Here is a 20,208-nt window from a genome sequence, read left to right on the forward strand (position 1 = left end):
TGCTGAAGTTTTATGTTCTGGACTGGTTTGTACCTTCAGCATTTCCAGGCAAATCTAACAGTCAGTCTGAATGCTGTTATCTGTGTCAGCACATCAATGTTCTGTTTCTCTCTCCAGCAGAGGGGTGTGTATCCATTTATCTTTGGCTTCCGGTAATTATCTTGCATAGCAATTGATCTTCCAAGCCTATGGCTTCCTTATCACTAAAAGCAAGGATTTTGAATCACGCCTTGCAGCCTTAGCCCTGGAGACCAATTCCCTGTTGTCAATATTAAATGGCTGAATTTTTTTTCAGCCCCATCATGTTGTATGTGATGTATTTGGTGTCAGAAGCCTTCCCACTCATTACACTCTTATCTTAGAATAAATTTAAACTTTTTAAGATGATACCGGAAGAAAAACAGAGTGTGGCATTCTCTAGTGCAGGCAAGAAATCTGAATATTATAGGTGTATCACTCTGTCTCTTCAGATCTTAGTTTACTGCATGTAGGTGCACATAAGGAAAAGATGCTGCTTTCTGGAAGGCACTGAAAACTAGCAGTGCTCAGCTTTCCCACTGTGCTGTTAATCTGTACTTCTGTAACACCCAGATATTACTGGTGGAGCTGAGCTCCTTGGAGGTCTGCTCTCTATCCTCTATAGAGAAAGGCAGTCTCTGAAGTTATTCCCATTGTATTGCGTCAAGAGGAGACTGAATGTCTACAGAACACTAAGACATTTGAGTTACACTCTACAGTTATTGGGGAAACAAAAGCTCCAAGGTTTATGATGCTGCTGTTTGGGCTGTTAGGATCTGTTATGTTGCTGTCTGTCATTGTAATGAATCCTACAAGTTTCTTCTCTACCTCATCAGCCCTGGCCTCAATACTCTGCAGAAATGTAACTGATATGAAAATATGCACAATATTCACACTGCATTGGTTAGGAATGTCTTTACAAGGAGTTTCTAATGCTCTTTCTCTGCACAGTTCTACCAACAGCCAGTTCTGCTGTTGGTAGAAGCATTTTGTTTAAAAATGAAGGGGTATGTGCCTTGATAGTGTACAGTCTACAATAACAAAATAAGAAAAGGAAACTCAATAGAATGTGTTGTACGTTCACTCATGCACTGAAACAAAGAGTTCTGGCATAAAACAAAGTGCAACGCTTTCCTTTTTCACAAAGGTTCTATGAGCTTTAACCACACAACAGCTTTAAGTATACTCTGCCTTTTTCACATCAGACTTCTTTACCTTTCTTCAAGCAGTCTGGATGTTTGTGCCAGCTCTGAAAATTGCTTACTTTTGTCCTACTGAAAACTAAGGATTCAGATGAAAAATGTATTTTATTTTATCCCTCCCTGACAGAAAAAAATGAGCATTCAGCAATTACTGAAACTGAAGATGATAGTCTAGACATCAATACAAACAGAAATGAGAGAACTGTGGCATACGTAGTGTCCTGTGACATAAACCAATTTTTTTTATGTCTATAATTTTGCTACATCTGACTTACTGAATTTTCTGTCTGAGAAAATTGCACCGTTCATTTTGAATGGCTTGATAGTTAAAACTCCAATTAAGACAAAGAGGAGGAGTGCAGGAGTTTTGAGCAAAAGAATACTTTCACAACTCCACCCTAGTTTATTAGTAAGGAATTCCTAGTGCTGGAATTATCTGGAAGACCACCTCAAGCTGTAGTCTCTCATCAATGCCACCCCTACTGTTTTTTCTAGGCTTCAAGATTCTTGCTTGTTTTTGCTTAACTACATATCTACAGCATCTGGAAGAACAGACAAAAAACTGATGTAAATACAAACATACAAAAAGGATTTATTGTAAACAAAATATGTCTGTGTGCAAACAGTAAGGAAAATAGATTTCTGTTCTTTAGAAATGGCACATGACTTTTTAAGATGTAAAACCCATAAACCTACCCTGTAGGTACTTTACCCAGTAACAGTGTGCAAATTAATTGGTCCATTCAGCAACTTACATCACTGGCTTTGATTTTTCTTGCAGAGTGGAGCTCAACTCTGAGGTTTAATGTTGGCACTTACGGTCTATTTCTTAATGTCTTTGAAGTAGAAGTATAGATAATGACCCAACAAAATGGAACAGAGTTGCAGCATCATAAGGCCTGCCTCTGCTAGTGTCTCAGGCCCTAAGTGTTTGATCCCCAGCCCAAACTTGTTGTATGATGCTCCTCAGCATGGATCCATACTAGCCATGGGAAGTATATTCCCTTCTTTACTTGAGCCATAATGATGACGCGCAGGGTTTTCCTCTAGCCTGTCAAATTCATTAAGGTGGAAGTGAGCTGCCAGTTTGTTTACCATTCTTTTCAGGGTGACAAAGGCTGCAATAACTTGGAAGATGAGGAAGAGGGCAAAGATGATATTAACTGATCTTTCCAATGGCTGAATGTTCAGACCTTCATTAAATAGCAAGAAGAGAATTACAGGTAACTGCAGAAGGAGAGTCAGGAGCCAAAACCCAGCCAGCTCAGGGACCTGTAACAGGGAGACATCACCATCTGAAAACCAGCAGTTAGAGATGAGGGGGAAAAAAAAGAGGGGAACTAAAGTTCGTAGAGAAAACTATTTTTTAAAAATAAATCTTCCAAAAGCCAGGACATAATGTGAAATGGAAAATAAGATGGTTTAATGTTTCCATATCATGTGTTTTTAACAGAAATTGTATCTTAAAAAAAGTTTTAAGGAGTGACAGTGGTCACCTCTGAGGGAGAAATCCACAAAAGTTAATGGAAGCTGATGCTAAGGTTATAGAAGGTAAACAATATCACTCAGAAATAACCATCTAATCAACATAAATCTCTCAGATGAACTGGCAGATTGCTTCATTTATGCTCAGTTGTAAAAAGGTCTCCTCTACAAATTAAAACATACATATGGTAACGTACCTTCTCCTTCATACCATAACGTACCTTCTCCTGCAGGTTGCCCATGTATCCCAGGTAGAGTCGAATGACCTCTATTAGAGAAGTCAGGATCATGATCGTGACCAGGATGAATTTGTAGTAATCTGACAAGACTGGATACTAGAGGGAAGGAAAGAGTAAAAGCTTCTGCCATGCTTCTTTATAACATGAACACAGCTGTTAAATGAACACACTGTATGCTACTGTAAGTTGACAGTGCTATATCAGCTTTCAAATATTCTTGAGAATCCAGTTTCAAGGATTCCCCCAAACATACCTACTAAATTCTAACTCCAGTGACTTCCATCTGTGTACTGGCGGGTTTTGATAAGAAAATTTACACTTGCAAATCATTATTTTCCTTCAGGACTCACCTTCAGCTGGAGCATAACAACTGTGCTGAGCCACCAAAATGGGAAAAAGTAAACGTTGAAATAGAGGGACATCTGTAGTGGTAAACTGGAAAGTATTTCATTATCTGCAGATAAAAGAAGTCTTTATCACTCCTAGTTTGTTCCATAACTTCTTTCAGTAACTGACAGAAAGTCTGTGCTCCTTCTTAGCTTCAAGGAGGGCATTAACACTTCTCAGTCAAATTAAGTGTTAAAAGTATTTTTTTTTAATCTATCTCATTTTAGGCTATATTATTTCCTACCATCTAATCCAACTTCCAGTTCACATGATACAGAATTTTTATCACGTAGTCATAAATTCAAGTTGAGTAAGCCATAAAATACCAGACAGTGAAAAACCTGACCGATAGGCTTAGCTCAAGTACTGCTGTATACTGATACTGCAGAAATAGGAAGTGCTAATTTTATTGCTGCTCTTAAGAGGATGGTCAGAGTTTAGATGAGTACATACTGGATTATCTTCATTTTGTAGATGACCTGCCTGAGCAGATTCTAGGCATATAATGCCCATTCTTGTTTTCTGAGTCTTTAAATAAACATGGATAAAAGTAACATTGCAAGAAACCTGTAATTGTTTTAGATGTTGATTAAAGAATTTCAAATATGTGTCAAGCTAAAACTTGTCTTTTAAAGAATGGTAAGAACAAAATATGTTGATACAATGAAGAAAAACAGCAAACAGAATTTAAAGTCTGCAGAATTCAGTGTGTAGAATTTAATCATAGTTTTAAAAGATCAAACTGAAAACAAGGAAAAATTTTAAGGGCATTCCAATTCAATGGTTCACTTTTAACAAACCATTTATTGCCATATTAACTAATAAGTTTATATTACAACAAATTTACTTCAATTACCAACAGATCTACTTCTTACATTTTCGTCAAGTGAAGTCTGTAGGTAAATCTTCACTTGGTGAAGATAGCATCTAAGCATATTTAGAAGGTATTCACTGTGACCTGCTTTGTATTCAAGTCTTATTCCCCTGTCCGTCATGATGATACTCAATAGGAACTTAGTCCAACAGCCACGTTATTCCTTCCAAACTCAGAACCACCCTTCTTTTGACACTGTCTTCTCTTTCTGTACCAACTATTTCCATACCTGTTTTTCTTCCATCTCAGTCTGGCATTCCTGTTTCCAGTTCAGCCACATGCATCCTGGTACAATCTGTTCCAGAAGTCTTTATGCCAGATGCAGGAGCATTTATTCAGGGTAGTTACTAGACTACATAGGAGGGGAGGAGTATTTGGGAATAGAACTGGGACAGACCTTAAGGACAGGGTGTGAGGGGCAGGAATTGATTGAACTGAAATAGAAAGTGCGAGAAAACCAGTATCTATTTTTAATAATCCCATTTTTAAGCATCAACACTTTACTACATCTACAAAGGAATGAAAATCTATAGGTACTTCAAAACCAATTTTAATGTCTGTCTAAATTTATTTCAGCTCTCCTAACAAATCAGTCTGTGGACTTGTGAGGACACTCAGATACAATTTTAAAAGATGTTGGACCAGGCTCTGAGCAACTGATCTAGCTGTTTGTTGTAGGAGAGTTGGACTAGACGACCTTTAAAGGTCCCTTCCAACTCCAAGGATGCTATGATTCTATATTCATCTTTCAAAAAAACAAGACCATCCAAGCACAAGTAACATTGTTTCTTCTCTGCATGTAATTTGTATTAGATGAAATTGCAATGCTTTGTAGCCATACGTAAAAAGAGAGAAGCCAAGAGTTCTAATTTAAATTGTGATGATGAAAATATTGTGGTACATTAAAGGTTGAACTGACCCAGTATTGGTATTTTTAATTTCTGCTCAAGTTTTAAAATTATTTTTTGAATGAATGCATAGAAATACAAGCAAATTATAATTCATCTTTTTATCCCTAAGTTGAACTTGTGATTATTTTCTAGAATAGCAAAAATACAGGAAAATGCCAGGCTGTGTTTCACTGGCAAATTTGATGCAACTCCCTGAAATATGTGAGTGTGAACTTTAGACTTGAATGCCTGGCCTCAAAGAAATTCATGATACATTTGCCATTGCTTTCAATAAGCTGAGGCTTCTCGTAAGAATTTTCACAAAAGAAGACTGAAATGACTGAAAGAGAAGCTGTTCTGGGAGCCTAGAGAATGTTTCAGTGTTGTCTGATACATGAAAGGAGGTACTGATACGTATGCTAGTAGTGTAGCTATGCTGGCACAACTACATAAAGGTAATGAGTGTTGAAATAACTTTAATCACCTTGGAATGGGTTTATCGGTTGAAATTCATGTTAACCTCCATGAACTTAACCTGCCTATGCAGACAGTTTATTTCCATGGCTCCCGTCACTGCAAAGGAATAAAACTGTGGGCTGTTTGCAGGTTTCCCTGGCAATAGGACTAAGGAAAAACTCTCATTGCTTATGGATATGGATTAGGGATGGTCCTTTTAGACTTGGATGAGGGAGGAGAAAGCAGGGACGTTGCAGTCTGAGTTTCTTCTGTCTAAGTTCAGCTTACGGGCACACCTCTTCACGCACTGCAGTCCATCCTCTGTGAGGGCTGCTGAGCTCAGAGCAGCAGCTCAGTTCTTCTATTTGCTCCTGGTGTTCTCTACAACCCCGTATGCTTTTCGTTCTGGCAGCCTGGCGCCGGCCTAACAAAGGACTTTACCCGTAACGCTTTATGCAAACGCACGCGCTTTTAAACCACAGCGCGCCCCGCCCTGACGGCCGCCAGGTGACCGTTGACGCCGCCATCTTGGCTCCTGGAAGGGCCGCGCTCCCCCGCCCCGGCTGCTCCCGCCGCCATTTTTGTTGCTGGCGGGCGGCCGCGCTTACCTGCGCGCTCGCTGGGGTACTGCGGGCCGGCGCGGCGGCTGTCGGTGAAAACGGTGCGGCTGAAGGAGCCCAGCCGGCGCCGCAGGGGCTCGGGCAGCGACATGCCGCGGGCCGCTGTCGTCCTGGCGACGGGGCGGGGGCGCGCAGGCGCGGTGGAGACGTGGAGTTTGGCCAGAGGTGCCGGCGCGAAGCGCGGTTCGGTGCCGGTTCCTTCTGGGAGAAGCGATGCGGGCAGGGAACTGCGTTCCGCATCGCCAGGATGAAGGAGCAGCTCGTGCCCTGCACTACAAGGAGCGATAACAGCAGCGGTTTCGTTGTGCCTGGTGTGACGCGTCAGTTCTCCCAAATCCTCCCCATTTCCTCTCTCCCAAAATCGCATTTTGTTACTTTACCGGCTGATCGTTCTCCAGTATGACTTTCCAGACTCAATTACCTCTGAATAATTTAAAGCCGGGTTTAAATTTAATTTCTTTCTATCCCACTGGGAAAGCCCCAGAAAGAGACAGCCGATAAAGCTCAACTTCTGGGAAATCCACTTGGCTTACGAGCAGACGGATGGTGTGCTATGTGACTGCAGAGTTCTGCAAATCAAATGTGGCAGCAGGAATCGGCACCAAGCCTTCCCTCCCAAACAAAACCAACCAACCGGCCAAAAATCCAAAGCAAACCAACCAGAAGACCTTCAGAAGAGATGAGGAGGAAGTGATTTTCAAATAATGGCAACAGATTGGAAGGGAGAAGGTATTACAGATACCTCCTAATTTCAGGGGGTGCTATGCGTGTCCCATTATGGGCAGGGAAGGCAGCAAGCTTTACTGCGTGAGTGCTCTTAACATAAATCTTAAGGTGCTGGTGAGGCTTATTCCTATTTTGCAGGTTAAACAGGTGAGGTTTAATCTTGAGAAATGCTCTTTGAGGTTTCTGTTGCAATCCACAGAAGAGGGCACATCACTCAGCACGTGTCCTGGACCCCAGGAGGCAGATATTCAGTGAGAAATATTCCTTACAGGCATCGAAACATAAAATAAAGGAGATGAGGTGCCTTTTGTTACACAAGATGAGTTTGTGGAGCAGTGAGCACAGCTCAGCGATGCTACCAGAGCTACCTGTGAACTAGGTGGGTCAGGCAAGACGAATAATGAACAATTATGAACAAATAATTTAGTGAAAGCAACGAGTCTGAATGCATGTCCAGTTTTTTGGACCTTACTTTCTTTAACTTTGCAGCCTTTTGTTGTAGGCATAGTGATGGCAGTGCTTGCAATAGTTAGTCTGCTTTCAGGGAGGAGTAAAGCAATATAAGCTGCAGTCACAGAGGTATGTGTAGTTGTGTTCTAGCTAGATGTGGACTCCAGAGCTCTGAGCTGTGAGGGCACTGGAGGTATGCCAGAGTTTCAGTGATAAAAATCTGTGAGTGGATGGCTGGCTAATTAGCTATCTATCTGGTAAATAATTGAAGAGCTTAAAAATGACTTTAATGTACCAGGAAACATTATGAAAACCAACATTAATGGTAGGTAGGCTTCTGAGCATTAACTGGTGCAATCTATATTTGTTGTCTTGCCAATTTCCAGTGGGTGCTAGGAATGTACTTCCTGCCAGACTCAACAACTGTAAGGGTGACTTTTGCTCTGTCTTGCGAATCTCACCATAAAGCAATCAGCTACAGACAGTGGCCAGATAATGTATCTGTGTGATATTTTAAGTGAGACTGCCTGAAACTTTGTTATGCTGCTGTTGCCTTTGTCCTGATCTTGTTAACTCCCTTTAGATTAGGAGGACACTGGTCACACGCTCTCAGTTAACTGGACACAAGGAATAGGTTTATATGAATTAGAAGTATGGCTGTGTTAAGTGAGATCCTCAAGGAAGTCTCAGGGTTTTTTTTGTTGTTTAAGCTAATGGCCCATTAAGGTTCAATCTTTAAGGATTTTCCTTTTGATTACTTTTTCAAGAATAAAGGGAAGAATTTTTCTAGGACTGCATAACACCGTTCCTTTCTAGTTGCCAGTAGCTTTGAGCAGGGGCTGTGATCATGCACTCTGATGTTCTTACATTCCCCAATTCTAAAATTATGTCTAGCATACACCCTACTAGCAGCTCTAGAGTAGTCAGTGGGACTTTGCAAGATTGGGTTCTGCTCTTTCAAAAACTGTGAAGCAATCCAGCTTAGAAGTCACTGAAGTGAAAAACTAAGTAGTCAGTCAAGGAAGGGCTGGTGGAATGCAGGCACCACAAGAGATGCATGGATTTGCCATGTGAACTCAATTTCCAGACTCAAGGTGTGAATCTGTGATATTTGGCAGCCTTACATTTTCAGCAGATGGCCAAGCATCCAACGCATCCCTGTGAAATAAAATTGTGTGCATTTTCATTTAATGTTTTTGTCTGTGCAGATGCTTAAAATATTCTGAAGATGGAATATACTCTTTGTTTTTACTAATTCAGTTTTTGTTTTTTGGTTTTATTTCCACTAGAGCACACATTTTTTGCCCACTTTATGAACAGACTTCTGATTTTCTATAGGACAGGTGGAGAGCACCTACTCAAGTTTCAAGCAAGAGAATATTAAAACTTCATGGATTAGAACACCCAGACAGGTCAGAGTTTCCTTGTAACATAAAGATATCAATGTGGGCCATAAGGAGTGGAAAGAGGGCAGAGGTTTAACTGTTAAGTGACTGTAACAGTTACGATGACCATCTGCATGAATACGTAAGTTAATAGTGTTTGTGATGAGACTGTTCTTGGCTTTTTCTTTCTTTGTGTCTATCCCTGTCTTAATGTTTAAGGTAGAAATAGCCAGATTTCCAACTCTGGCCTTCAAAATAAGACCATGTGCAATAAGACCATTGCACAGCATGTTACATGACCATTTTATTTCTCTCCACACATGCTAGCTATAAATAAAATAGAAATCTCTGAAAATCTGCCTGAAAGCTTTAAATCAGAGGAATATTGGATCTTTGTGTATCCACAGTAGTCCAACTAAGTTGGTAGACACTGGCTTGGCTCCCAGACCGAAGCTCCTGGGGCTCTCTGGCAACAGCTCTAAGCCATAAACACCAGATGCAGTATATCTAATGAAATTAAATATCAGCAGTTTTTTACAGTTGGCATTTCAGAAACACAGAGTTCATTTAAATGGTGCCAGTGGTTTATCTGTGTACCTGAATTGTAATCGCTGTATTTCTGAATTTGCTGATGTGGAATCTCAGAAATGCTGTTTTCCCTGGGATGCCTGTGCGTCTGCCTTTCGTGTAGCTGTAAGTGTGCAAGCAACAGCAATAACACACTTCTTTGCCTGATCCTTAATATCTGCACAGTGTTTTGGTAGAAATGCTGTAAAATGTAAAAAGTGCTGGTGGGTTAAGATATGAGCAAGCAAACAGAACACAGGCTTGCTTTCTCCTCCTGTTCTCAGGGTGAAGTGACAGATTGTGAGTTTGAACAAATTACAGCTGCCACGAATGCATGTGTTTGAAAGGATCATGTTATGAGCTGTGACAGTGCTGTCAGAGAAATTCCACAGCTGTGCTCCTGCTGTGCAGTACCTCGAGACAATCTTTTCTCTGTGTCACTTGCACATTAGTCCCTGGTGTTTGTTTAACACCTACAGGGTATTTGTGTCTGGTAAACAATTATTGTTTCTGATGAGATCAGTCTGATGCTCCTGTTTGAAACATTACATATTGCTGCTGTTGTGCTGTGCGTTAAATGTATCTCGGTTATTTCAGTCCTAAGCATAAAGACATTAAAGACCTCAAAAACAACAACAAAAAGGCTATTACTTGCACCCATGGATTGATGTCCTTCTTGTGCTTTGCATTTAGATGGAACAGCTCCCCTGCTTGTTTTATTTTGTTGATTTGTAGTTTCGCCAAGCGCATTGGGAAAGTCTCAAGGCTAGCACTGCTATTGAACAAGTTTTACCATTTGTGTTGCAAAAGTACTTGAGATTTGTATGATACACAAGGAGACTACAGCAAGTGTGTGCATTTTGAGTTAGATTCTCACATCCACAAAAATTCTTGATCAACACCTCCCTGTGAAGACAGGCTGAGAGAGCTGGAGCTGCTCAGCCTGGAGAAGGGGAAGCTCTGGGGACACCGATAGTGGCCTTTCAGTATCTAAAGAGGGACTGTAAGAAAGAAGGGGACAAACTTTAGCACAGTCTGTGGTGATAGGAGAAGGGGAAATGATTTCAAACTAAAAGAGGGGAGACTTAGATTGGATATAAAGAAGAAGATTTTTGCACTGAGTGGTGAAGAACTGGCACAGGTTGCCCAGAAAAGTGGTGGATGCCCCGTCCTTGGAGACATTCACGGTCAGGCTGGATGGAGCTCTGAGCTACCTGATCTAATTGTAGGTCTCCCTGTTCATTGCAGGGCAGTTGGACTAGATGGCTTTTACAGGTCCTTTCCAATGCAGAAGATTCTTTGATGCTCTGCATGACCGGACTAATGCAGATGAGTCCATTCTTTTCTAGAAGTGGCTGAGGAATAGCCAGACAACAGCATGTTATAGCACTGCAGACAGACTTCAAGTCTTGTTTTTCTCATCATGAGCTTTGTCAGCAAACTGGTTATCATCCTGTGCTTTCAGCCTCTGCTTGCAGGACACATTCTGCCTCAGTTACACCTGTGCACCTTAGCGGGACTCAAGACAACCAGACTTGAGACTTGTTCTTTCAGGTTATTTGAGGGAACTTGGCAGGGGCTCTCAGTTATTCTCAGCAAAACATGTTTTGTCTGCTCTGCAGTTGGAATAGCCAAACTATCCTCTCTGTGCAGAAATGCACTCTGAGAATCCTACCTCAGATCTAGAATCACTCTGCAGACCTTGGCAGCTTACAGAGAATTACGTGTTAGAGAGTCTGATGGCTTCAGCCTTGGTCTCTTCTTTGCATGCACGGGGAGGTGAGGTCAGCTTTCTGGTGGTAGTTTTAGCTATCCTAAATATTATGTGTACAATCCAAAGCCTTCACTTCTCTGATGGGTTTCCCCTGAAAGCTGATCTTGGGAAGGAGTGGTGCATTTACTGCTTGTGTTTGTTCTGTCCTTGTTACGTTTGTGCTGCAGCAGCACCCTCAAAATTAGGCTGGTTATTTGGATATTCAGATATGCATTTGTATCTCCAAACAAGAGCAAACTCTCTCTCTCCTGTGGAGCTTTGTTGAATGTAAAGGTACCTGTTGTGTTGTCAGGTCAGCATCGGTGCGTTTCCATTGTCCATACTTCATGTCCAGACTGATGATTCTGATGACTAGAAATACCACAGAGGCAGAGTTCTGGTTCAGCACCTTTAGTTCAAGCATCGTGAGTTACGCTTTTGGAGATGCTAGTGCAACACTGCTGCAATCTATGGTATATCTTTGTTAGAATATGAATTTGGCTGTGTATTTTTAGGTTTAGGCTCCTGGCTGTGTTTCCAAAACAAAACAAAATGCCTCAAGTTCTCATCAAAGAGTACAGGAGAAAGAGTACAGTGATTTCCTGAAGTTCTGAAGAGCACTTAATTCTGCCTTTATTGCATTTTTGATTATTTAAGGCAGAGACTTCTTATTTGTGTGTATATGTTGGCTATATGCACTGTTGTATCTCAGACTCAGCTGTGGTACCAGTTGCTGTAGTAGCATGAATGATCGTTCTGAACTCTTCAACCAGCTATCTCTGAAATATTAAATCTCTGTTGTCATTTGAAGATGGGGTTTCTCAGGTAACCAGAATCTGTCAAGTGTTATTTAAGACTGGAGAAAGTCTAGAAAGATTTTTGCTCTTAAGATGGTGTTTAAAATCAAGGATTTCCTTTCCTGCATGCTGAGTCATTAACATTTGTAGTGAAGGAGGCAGGATTGAAGGATCTAATCTAGCTTGCTTTCTTGACCTCTCTGTCCCTGATACTCTTTATTACAGGACTCAGTTAAAAGTTTTCTTTTTTTTTCCTTCCCCTCAGACTTTGTCTACAAGATCTTGCCTGCCTACATGAAATACTGGGTGTATACCTGCAGCATTTATTACAACAGTATCTTAAAACATCAGATGCTGGTGCAGTAGCTCTAATTAGAAATGCACCAAGTGCTAAGAGATGGCTTGTGTTGTTCTTCAACTGCAGCATCCGCAATGAGAGCCACATTTAGCCTGTGTTTGTGCATGTCTAAATGACTAGAGGTATCAGTGAGAAAAGCTGTGAAGTGCCATAATGCTGTGATTTTATTTTTTCTGAGAATTTGTGCTTTCTTTCACAAAATTACCAAAGTTTAGCTGAGAAAGACCTGTGCTGAGGTGCTGTATACTTTGTATTATGGTGTGACATTATGCATTTTGCCAACATGGTCAGTCAGAAGTAATTAAAATGGAAAGTAGAAACCAACAAACCCACTTTCTACATGGAGGCACTAAACTAGTTTCTCTTGCCTTTAAAAAATTTATGAATGTCCACCAGATTTTGCCTCTTGTAACTTGGTGTATCTGTGACTTCTCTAAAATCCTCTTTGTAAATTGCAAGCCCTGGAGAGGCAATTTCATTCTGGCCAACCCTGTCCAAATCACACCTTTCCAATGACAGTGACTACTCAAGCTGCCTGGCTGCATCTATTCTGGTGCTTACCTATCTCTGTACAAAATGAAGTACTAGTATCTAACCTAAGCCACACTTTCCTCAATTTTTTCTTCTCATCCTACCAAGTATAGACATGCCACTAATTCTTTCTCCAGCTACCCTTTGATTTCTGTATCTTGTACTCCCCCAATTGCTCTTTTATAGATAAAACAAGTCTAGTTGAATGGATCTGTGCTCATTTATGCTAGATGTTTGTCGCAGTAGGTCTGCCCTGATGTCACTGAGAGGAAACCAAATGGGCAGAAAGGGCAAAAGAAGTCTTTCAAACCGCCTGCTGCAGTATCAGAAAGCCCTCATTGATCACAACTGAAGGACATGTTCTCTCCTTGAATGTTAAGTGTGGCAACCTACTCTACTAGGACTCAGGACTGATATTTCTGTCCTGCCCAGATGCCTTGAGAGGCGTATAATTAACTTCATAAATACATATTATAAAATCATGGGCAATGTTCTCACTGTAATGTATTTTCCCTAAAGGAAAATATGTCTGAGTACAGAAATCAGCAAGAACTTGATGCCAAATGTGGAATGGAAAGGAATTCCTAAGGCTGGAGTCTGTCAGTGGTTTTTGTGCATGGTCTTCTACTTTGAAGAATTAGTTGTGGAGTTACCTTTCTTCTTATCCTCTGATTTCTGAACTCTGTATCAGTTTCCTGAAACACAACAGCATGTGTTATGTGCATACATAACATTTTCTTGGAGATTTTTTACTGGTCGCTGCAGGTGAATTTGTTTAAAAAAAAAAAGTGAGCAGAAGGAATGTAAGTCAGTGGTTGCTCCTGTGCTGAAAGTGGATTTTTCAGAGTGTAATACTGTAAAGGAGGTTATTTTCCTACAAGTCTGTGAGATTGGAGAACCCTGGAGGTGAATTTTAGCAATCCTCATGAAGATTGTCTATTGTAAAAGTCTCAGTTATCAGATGGGGAGGACCTTTAACATCAGATCTGAGTTAGCTGCTTGAATTTACAAATCAATCTTGAAGCTGTTGGCACAGCCAACTTGACATTCAGCCTTGCTTCAAGGAGTCCCAGTTTAAGAGCATCTCAGAAAAATTGCTAGGCAGTCCCTCTGTGAAAGTCAGCACTGGCATAAGGTTCCGTGCTGAGAGTCTATTCCTGAATCCCACTGACCCTCACTTGTGGGAACGTCTGCAGGCAGCAGACATGGCACAGAAAAGCTTGCAGATTGCCCCAGCTTGCACAGTGACTGAACAGCCGCCGGTTAGAGGTGCACAGAGCTGCTTCCTGCCAGGGATGTGTTCTGCACTGCTGGGAGGGAACTAAGTCCAAAAGTCGCATCCTTGTGAAGGGTGAATTCAATTGATGGAATATCTTATCCTTCTGTTATTTCCATTTTGCTCTCAGTATGTCTTTCTAAGAGTGAATGTCCGCCAGACGAATATTTTGGAGTAGCTTTTCACTATATGCATTCCAAAGCAGAGAGAACAGTTAAATTTCACAATGTCACCCTACTGTGGGAGAAAACTTACCTACTAGAGCTTTGAGTGCAACAGGTGAAAATCTCTAATTCCTTGGGATGAGCTTATTTTTGCTAAGAGTAAACAACTCTTGTAGAAACATTTTCAGTCCTGAAATTGATTGAGCCCAGTCAAAGTCCTAATAGCACTGAGCACTTTGCTGAAGTAGATTAATGATGTGATTTTTTCTATTTTTTTCACATAAAGCAAGCCATACAACTTCAGTACAACCTTCTGCAGTGATCTTTGTAACTGCTGGTGCAGTGAGAGCTTTCTTCTTGTCCACTCTTGATTTGAGCTGGTTCAGCATGTGCTGAGTATAGAGTAAGAAATACTTCTCGGTAGGACTGCTACAGAAAGGGTAGTGAGCATAGGAACCTAGATAACAGGCTTCATCCCATTCCTCTGAGCCTTAACTTGTCTTGCTGTGATATTAGTGGGATCAGAAATTAGGACGATGTTGAGCATAGGTTAGGTAGCAATGAAAAGAGACAGCATGAAGAAAGATATCAACATGCAGTCTTTATCTAAAGAAGAATTTTTCATCAGATTAATTTGGTTTTCATCCTGCACTTCCTTACGTATAAGCAATTTTCTAGTCTGGGACACTGAGAAACTGTCAAAATTCCTTTGCTTACCAATACCTAAATTTTCATTTAGAACTTTCATCAAATTGAAGTACTATCCAGTTTGCAAGTGTTGGCTGGTGTTTAGGCTTTTGGGCTGATTAATTTCACATACTGCTCTCTGGAAATTGTAGTGTTCCATTGCACGGCCAAATACTGGCTTGGAGTCTGGAAAACGGCTGGTGATCCAGCTGCTTTGGGGCTCCCTGCTAGAGATGCAATAAAGAGGTCTGTGCCTCAGAGAGGCTCTGCCTTGTGAAATTAAAGTTACTCTTGGGTTATACCAAGACACAGGGCCTTAATATCTGACTTTAAAAACCTCCATGATCACAAACAGTTCTGTATTGTCCTCCCAATGCTATACATCTTCATTATGGCAATGGGTTAAATCTAGCAGTAGAGTGTAGGGACAAATGCACCATGTGGGTGCACCTCGATTCTTCGTCGCAGATGATGTCTCAGACAGCACAAGTATGCAGTGATCAGCATGGCACTGCTGGCATGCTGTAAGTGGTATGCTCTTGCTCTAGTGACTAGTGGCACAGTATGCTGCAGGGGCTTCTTAGCTGCCCTCAATCCTTGTGCTTATGCAGTAATCCCTAATGCACACTACAGTGTGCTCAGAGTGGTTTCCTTTCTGATGCACCAAGGTTAATACATGCAGGAGTACTCTCAATAGTAATCAATTTTGTAGTGAGTATAAGGTCCTCCAGCAATTAGTGCACTGCTTAAGTACATGTGTGACCTGCAACTGATACAAACAATGCCACTGGTAAATGCTATACAGATTAAAAAGAACTGTAGCTGATCAAGTCGACTCAATCCCCAGTCTTCTCATCTCTACGCCATGCCATAAGGTATTGAAGGCATGCTGAAAAAGCACAGTCCTGATCCAGCTGCGTTACTTATGCATGATGATAGCAAGAGAGCATACTGAGACATGCACACAGAAGTAGTCTGGACCAGATCTCAGCAAAATGACCATGAGTGACTCATGTAGTCCTGCTCACTTTGATCTAACTGCTTGCCTTGATATGGAGGAGCAAAACGCCATAGCAGAGGGTCAGTGCTGACACTGCCAAGCTAATTTCAAATGATACATCCTCAGTGCTGTATGGAAACAGTGACTTCCTAAGCCTGATGATGAGAAACCAAGAATCAAAACCAATGGCTGCCTTTCTGCTTTTTGGACAGATTTTTTCTCACTGGATAATCCCTTTGTAGCTCCAGGGAGAATTTCTGGTAAGTTGTGTGTGTCATTGGCCTGAAGCGCAGAGTCTGAGCAGTGTGGGATTTAAAGCCTAAGAGATGAAGTACTTGCTTACAATTTTGCTCTGTGAGAAAATGTTGGTACATTTTTCTCTCTGATCCTGTAACTTGTAAGAGAGAAAGAAATAAAAATCGACTATTAACCAGTTTAATGCATAAATTACTCAACACTTTGTTTTTCTCTTTTCAGACTTAAAAAAGAACAACAACAAACACACTAAAGCAATCAACAACAAATAAACAGAAATGTGTTCAGTGTTTCCACTGTGTTTACAGACAGCATGAAGTGTTTGTAGACTTGGGAGAAAACTACTGAACTTGACAGGTCGCTAACCAGTGTGTGTCCCCATTGCTTATGCTCCCCATTGTACAAACACTGCTGTACATGGTTGTTTTGAGCATCACTTCTTTCAGCCACTGGACACAAGTGTAGGAAACCCTGTGATCTTACAGACTGACCTTGGCAAACTCTCCAAACAGTGGGAAGCACAATGGTCAGAACCGTGGAGAAAATGCAGTCAGCTGATACAATTTGGCACAGCTTCCACCATGGAGATCATATCAGAACTGGAAGTAGTATTTATTGTCCTTGATGTAGATTGTAGTGAGAATCCAGTTAGACTGTGCTTGGATTTGTGTGATAGGGTCAGACTTCAAAACTGAAGTCTGCAGCTGACTCATTAAATGGATAGAAATGCCATTTCTCAAATAGCATGTAGAACTGACAGTGTCTGACATTTCAGGATGTCTCTAAAACTCAAGTCTGGGATACATAACATCTGTAGCCCATCTGTGGCTTGCTTGGCTTTCCAGGTATCTTTCAGGAGGTACCTTAGAATGTAGCTGTCATAAACCAAACCAAAGTAGGTCAGCTGTTTATTCTAAGGAAAAAATCTGTTCCTGCTGAAAGCAGCAGAAGTTAGGTTGGTAGGTGCCATATTTTTGCCTGGTTCTCATAGTTGTATGAGGTTGTATGTACAGTATGCTTTGGTGTTCGGTTTTTTTTTCTCACTTGCGCTGTTTTCTTTTGGCTTTGGGGAGGAGGGTTGTATCCCTGTAAGCTCCTCAGTAAGAGGTCTACATTTACATAGCTGGAGCCTGAGCATGGCTCACCACTTGTAACTGCTCTTTCTGTCTGTTCTGCTTGAATTCAGATACCAATAGTCAATGGATGCAAAGGCTACCCACTCCTGTTGAGGCAGTTTGCTGCCATAGTTAGCATGTAGGACCAGAAGCATACTGTGTTCAGCAAGCACAGGATTAAATTTGGGTTGTTTTGTGATTAGCATTTTGTGGAGTAGAGGGATGGAGTTACATTTATAGTCAGTTCAGAACTTTACCCTGAAATATGAGTGTGTGCATAGTTTAAGTGACTTTTCAAGTGAGTCCAAAATACAGAGTTTATCTCCAATCTGAAAATTTTAACAGAAACTCTTTGAAAATACTGTTTGTTTTAGACACCCCTCTGACTCTTCATTGGAATTGGTCATTGATGTAGGCTTGTTGATTTGTGCAGCTGAATATTTCATTGCCAGAGTTCAAAGGCTCCTACAGAATGCTCTGGGCAGAATCAAAGCTGGATTCCTCTACTAGAAATTCAGAGTAGTTTCACTGACTTAATAAATGCAGAAGCAGATTTTTTCTTTTCTGAAGGGTCTTCACACTAAGTTACATGATTTTTCTCACTATTTTTGGGAATTTGGCAGTTGTTGAGCTCATCTCACAATGATCTTGGCCTGCTTCTTAAAGATGCATATAATTGTGGTCTCTCAGCAGTAACAACTGTGTAAAGATGATTTCCATATTCTTGTTATGAGCTCAGTTTTTTCTTCAGTTTATTGCTGACCAGTGCATCTATCTGTTATTCTGGCTGCCGCATGTCAGTAGGATATTTTGAGTTTTCTCAGTTCTCTTATCATTTATTCTTGCATGTCAGGTACTGTTTCAAGATAAACACCTCCAGAATAGCTATTTCTTCAACCTCATCCTAACCCCAGTCATGTTCTAGTGTGAATGCTGATTATAAAGACACTGTCTGACTTGTTTACAACCTTCTTGTTCCCTCTGCTTCTCTGCTTCCAGGGGCTCTCAATGACCTTTTTTTTTTTCCTAGACGTTTTCTTCTTGATGTAGTTAACATATTTTGAATTATTTCTTCTGCACTTTATTCTTATGAATTTTTCTTTTATTTTTATTTTTCTTGTCCAAATCGATTCCTCTGTATTAAAGACACGTGGTTGGGATTTATGGTGCTTGAAATGGATGCATGTTTGGCCCTAAAACTCATCCCCTGCCATACTTCTGGGAAGGACTGCAACTTTTCTGTATGTCTAAAGTAAGTATTTCATTGAACTCAGGCATATGTGGCACTTGTGGGTCCAGAGAACATTTATTTAATCTCCATGAAGAGAGGCAGAGAGTGAAATCTTAGATCCATCCAAATCAGAGGGGTTTTCCCTCGGTTCCAGCTGAGCTGTTTGCCTTTATGTCTGCGTTTGTGAACTGTAGTTTGGCCTCCAGCAAAATGTGACTGAAAACACAAAGCAGGATTTTTAGTCCCATATTCTGGGACGAGGGTCGGCTTATTATAGTAAGGGATGGATGATCTGGAGAACCAAGTTTTTTCCTGGTCCTCGAACTGGTCCCTAGAAGATACTTATTTAAATTTTAGTGTTTGCCTACCTGTAAAATAATAACGTTCCTCAACAGCACAGTGCCGTTAGAAGGCTCAGTTCTGCTGGTGTGTTGCAGTTGTGTTTGAGGTTCTGGAGAAACTCTCCTTCTGGGACATGCTAAGCCCATAAAGTAACAGAAAAGCTTACGCTACAGGTTTAGTTAGGTGCTGAAGTGTGTTGCCTGGATGAGGCTGTAGTTTGTTCCCTATGAATTGCAGTGATGTGTCCCAGTGGAAGTCATCTGGTTTGGTGACAAGCATAGTTTATTTTCTCAGTAGAGAAGTCTGCTGAAATCAAAGGTGGATTAAATGGTTTCTCTGTATTGCCATCCTTAGCTGAAGAGCAGTTTAAACAACAAAAACTGTCAAGAGTGCTTATTCAGAGAAGCAACGTTGGGAGCTGAAGATAAGAGCATTTATCTGCACGTCAAAACTACTCAGTGTCTTTGATGGACTCCCAGCACACTTTAACAAGGAGCTTAGGCTGGAAATGCTGGAATGTGAGGGGTCTGGGGGATGGTGTTTATCCCAGCGAAACGTGGCATACATCAAATCAATTACACGGTGCAAATGTATTTCCCCCCATCACTAGACTGCATTGCAAGCTCAGAAAATATGTTCTTCTAGGCAGCAGAAGAGCCTCCCTTTGGATGCTGATTTAATGTGAAATGTATATTAAAGGAGAAAGAGACAAAGAAAGAGAGAGAGAGGGAATCTCATATGTTCTGCAGCAGATTGCCACATTGATCTTGTCATTTAGGCAAACGCAGCCTAACCTGAGGCTATGAGTCTGTGGGATGTGCTGTTTTTCTGTCATGAGCTGTCATCCTCAGAGAAGCACAAGAGAGGCGCCGTAACGGGGTGGAAAGTGTAGTAATAAAGGGATCAACGAGCCATTTAAGAGCATATCAAAGCTGGTGCCAGTTTGTGTCCACTGGTTTGGCTTGTGCTCGCCTTCAGCATCTAGAAGGCACTTTGCTTGTGCCTTCTCCCCCAATGAAGTGCTGATGGGGAAGAGGCTAGACATGAAGGAAGGACTCTTGTTTCCATCAGAGCTGCTCCCATGCATGCTGCTTGGCATGAATGCAGCTGTTCTGTGTGGCTCAGACCCCAAAAGACTCCTCTCTCTGCCTGCCTTTGCAATGGACAGGCAATGAGCTGCCCAGCCCTCCTAGCTGCCATCTCTGGATCAGCTCCTCAGTGAGCATTTCTCCTCTGAGCTTGCACCCTAAAATTACAACCAGAGTTATACATTGCTGACGGTCTATTTGGGAGCTGGCTGGAGCACACTCAGTTCTGCAGCAACGAAATCCTAGATCAAAAACTTTCCTGGAATAATTATCTGTCAGTGGCTTAAAAGCCTGGTTTTGTTTAAATGACCC

General features: G+C 41.3%; 1 protein-coding gene and 1 long non-coding RNA gene across 5 annotated transcripts in view; one reads left to right on the forward strand and one right to left on the reverse strand.

The window, feature by feature from the left end:
* Nucleotides 1-1,788: 1,788 nt before the first annotated feature.
* TMEM17 (transmembrane protein 17) lies at nt 1,789-6,322 on the reverse strand. Its single transcript, XM_052682453.1, has 4 exons — nt 6,160-6,322; nt 3,295-3,398; nt 2,927-3,040; nt 1,789-2,492 (listed from the first exon to the last, which is right to left on the reverse strand). The coding sequence occupies exons 1-4, from the start codon at nt 6,260-6,262 to the stop codon at nt 2,187-2,189; spliced, it is 627 nt and encodes a 208-aa protein (XP_052538413.1). The 5' UTR covers nt 6,263-6,322; the 3' UTR covers nt 1,789-2,186.
* A 28-nt stretch (nt 6,323-6,350) lies between these two features.
* Nucleotides 6,351-20,208, forward strand: part of LOC128080360 (uncharacterized) — a 50,458-nt gene continuing 36,600 nt past the window's right edge. For all 4 annotated transcript variants that reach the window (XR_008206620.1, XR_008206623.1, XR_008206621.1 and 1 more), the window contains exons 1-2: nt 6,351-6,900; nt 8,691-8,759. This is a non-coding gene — a long non-coding RNA (uncharacterized LOC128080360). The remainder of the gene's footprint in view (nt 6,901-8,690; nt 8,760-20,208) is intronic.

This window comes from Tympanuchus pallidicinctus, unplaced genomic scaffold, assembly GCF_026119805.1.
Source record: "Tympanuchus pallidicinctus isolate F22 unplaced genomic scaffold, pur_lepc_1.0 scaffold1, whole genome shotgun sequence".
Lineage (NCBI taxonomy): Eukaryota > Metazoa > Chordata > Aves > Galliformes > Phasianidae > Tympanuchus > Tympanuchus pallidicinctus.

What these genes read in the sequence shown, in the direction of transcription:
- TMEM17 (XM_052682453.1), bottom strand. Translation starts at nt 6,262, where the DNA reads ATGTCGCTGCCCGAGCCCCTGCGGCGCCGGCTGGGCTCCTTCAGCCGC. An exon ending in GTACCCCAGCGAGCGCGCAG is followed by an intron (nt 3,399 to 6,159) that starts GTAAGCGCGGCC and finishes TTTTATCTGCAG; the next exon opens with ATAATGAAATACTTTCCAGT. An exon ending in TTGTTATGCTCCAGCTGAAG is followed by an intron (nt 3,041 to 3,294) that starts GTGAGTCCTGAA and finishes CCTTCCCTCTAG; the next exon opens with TATCCAGTCTTGTCAGATTA.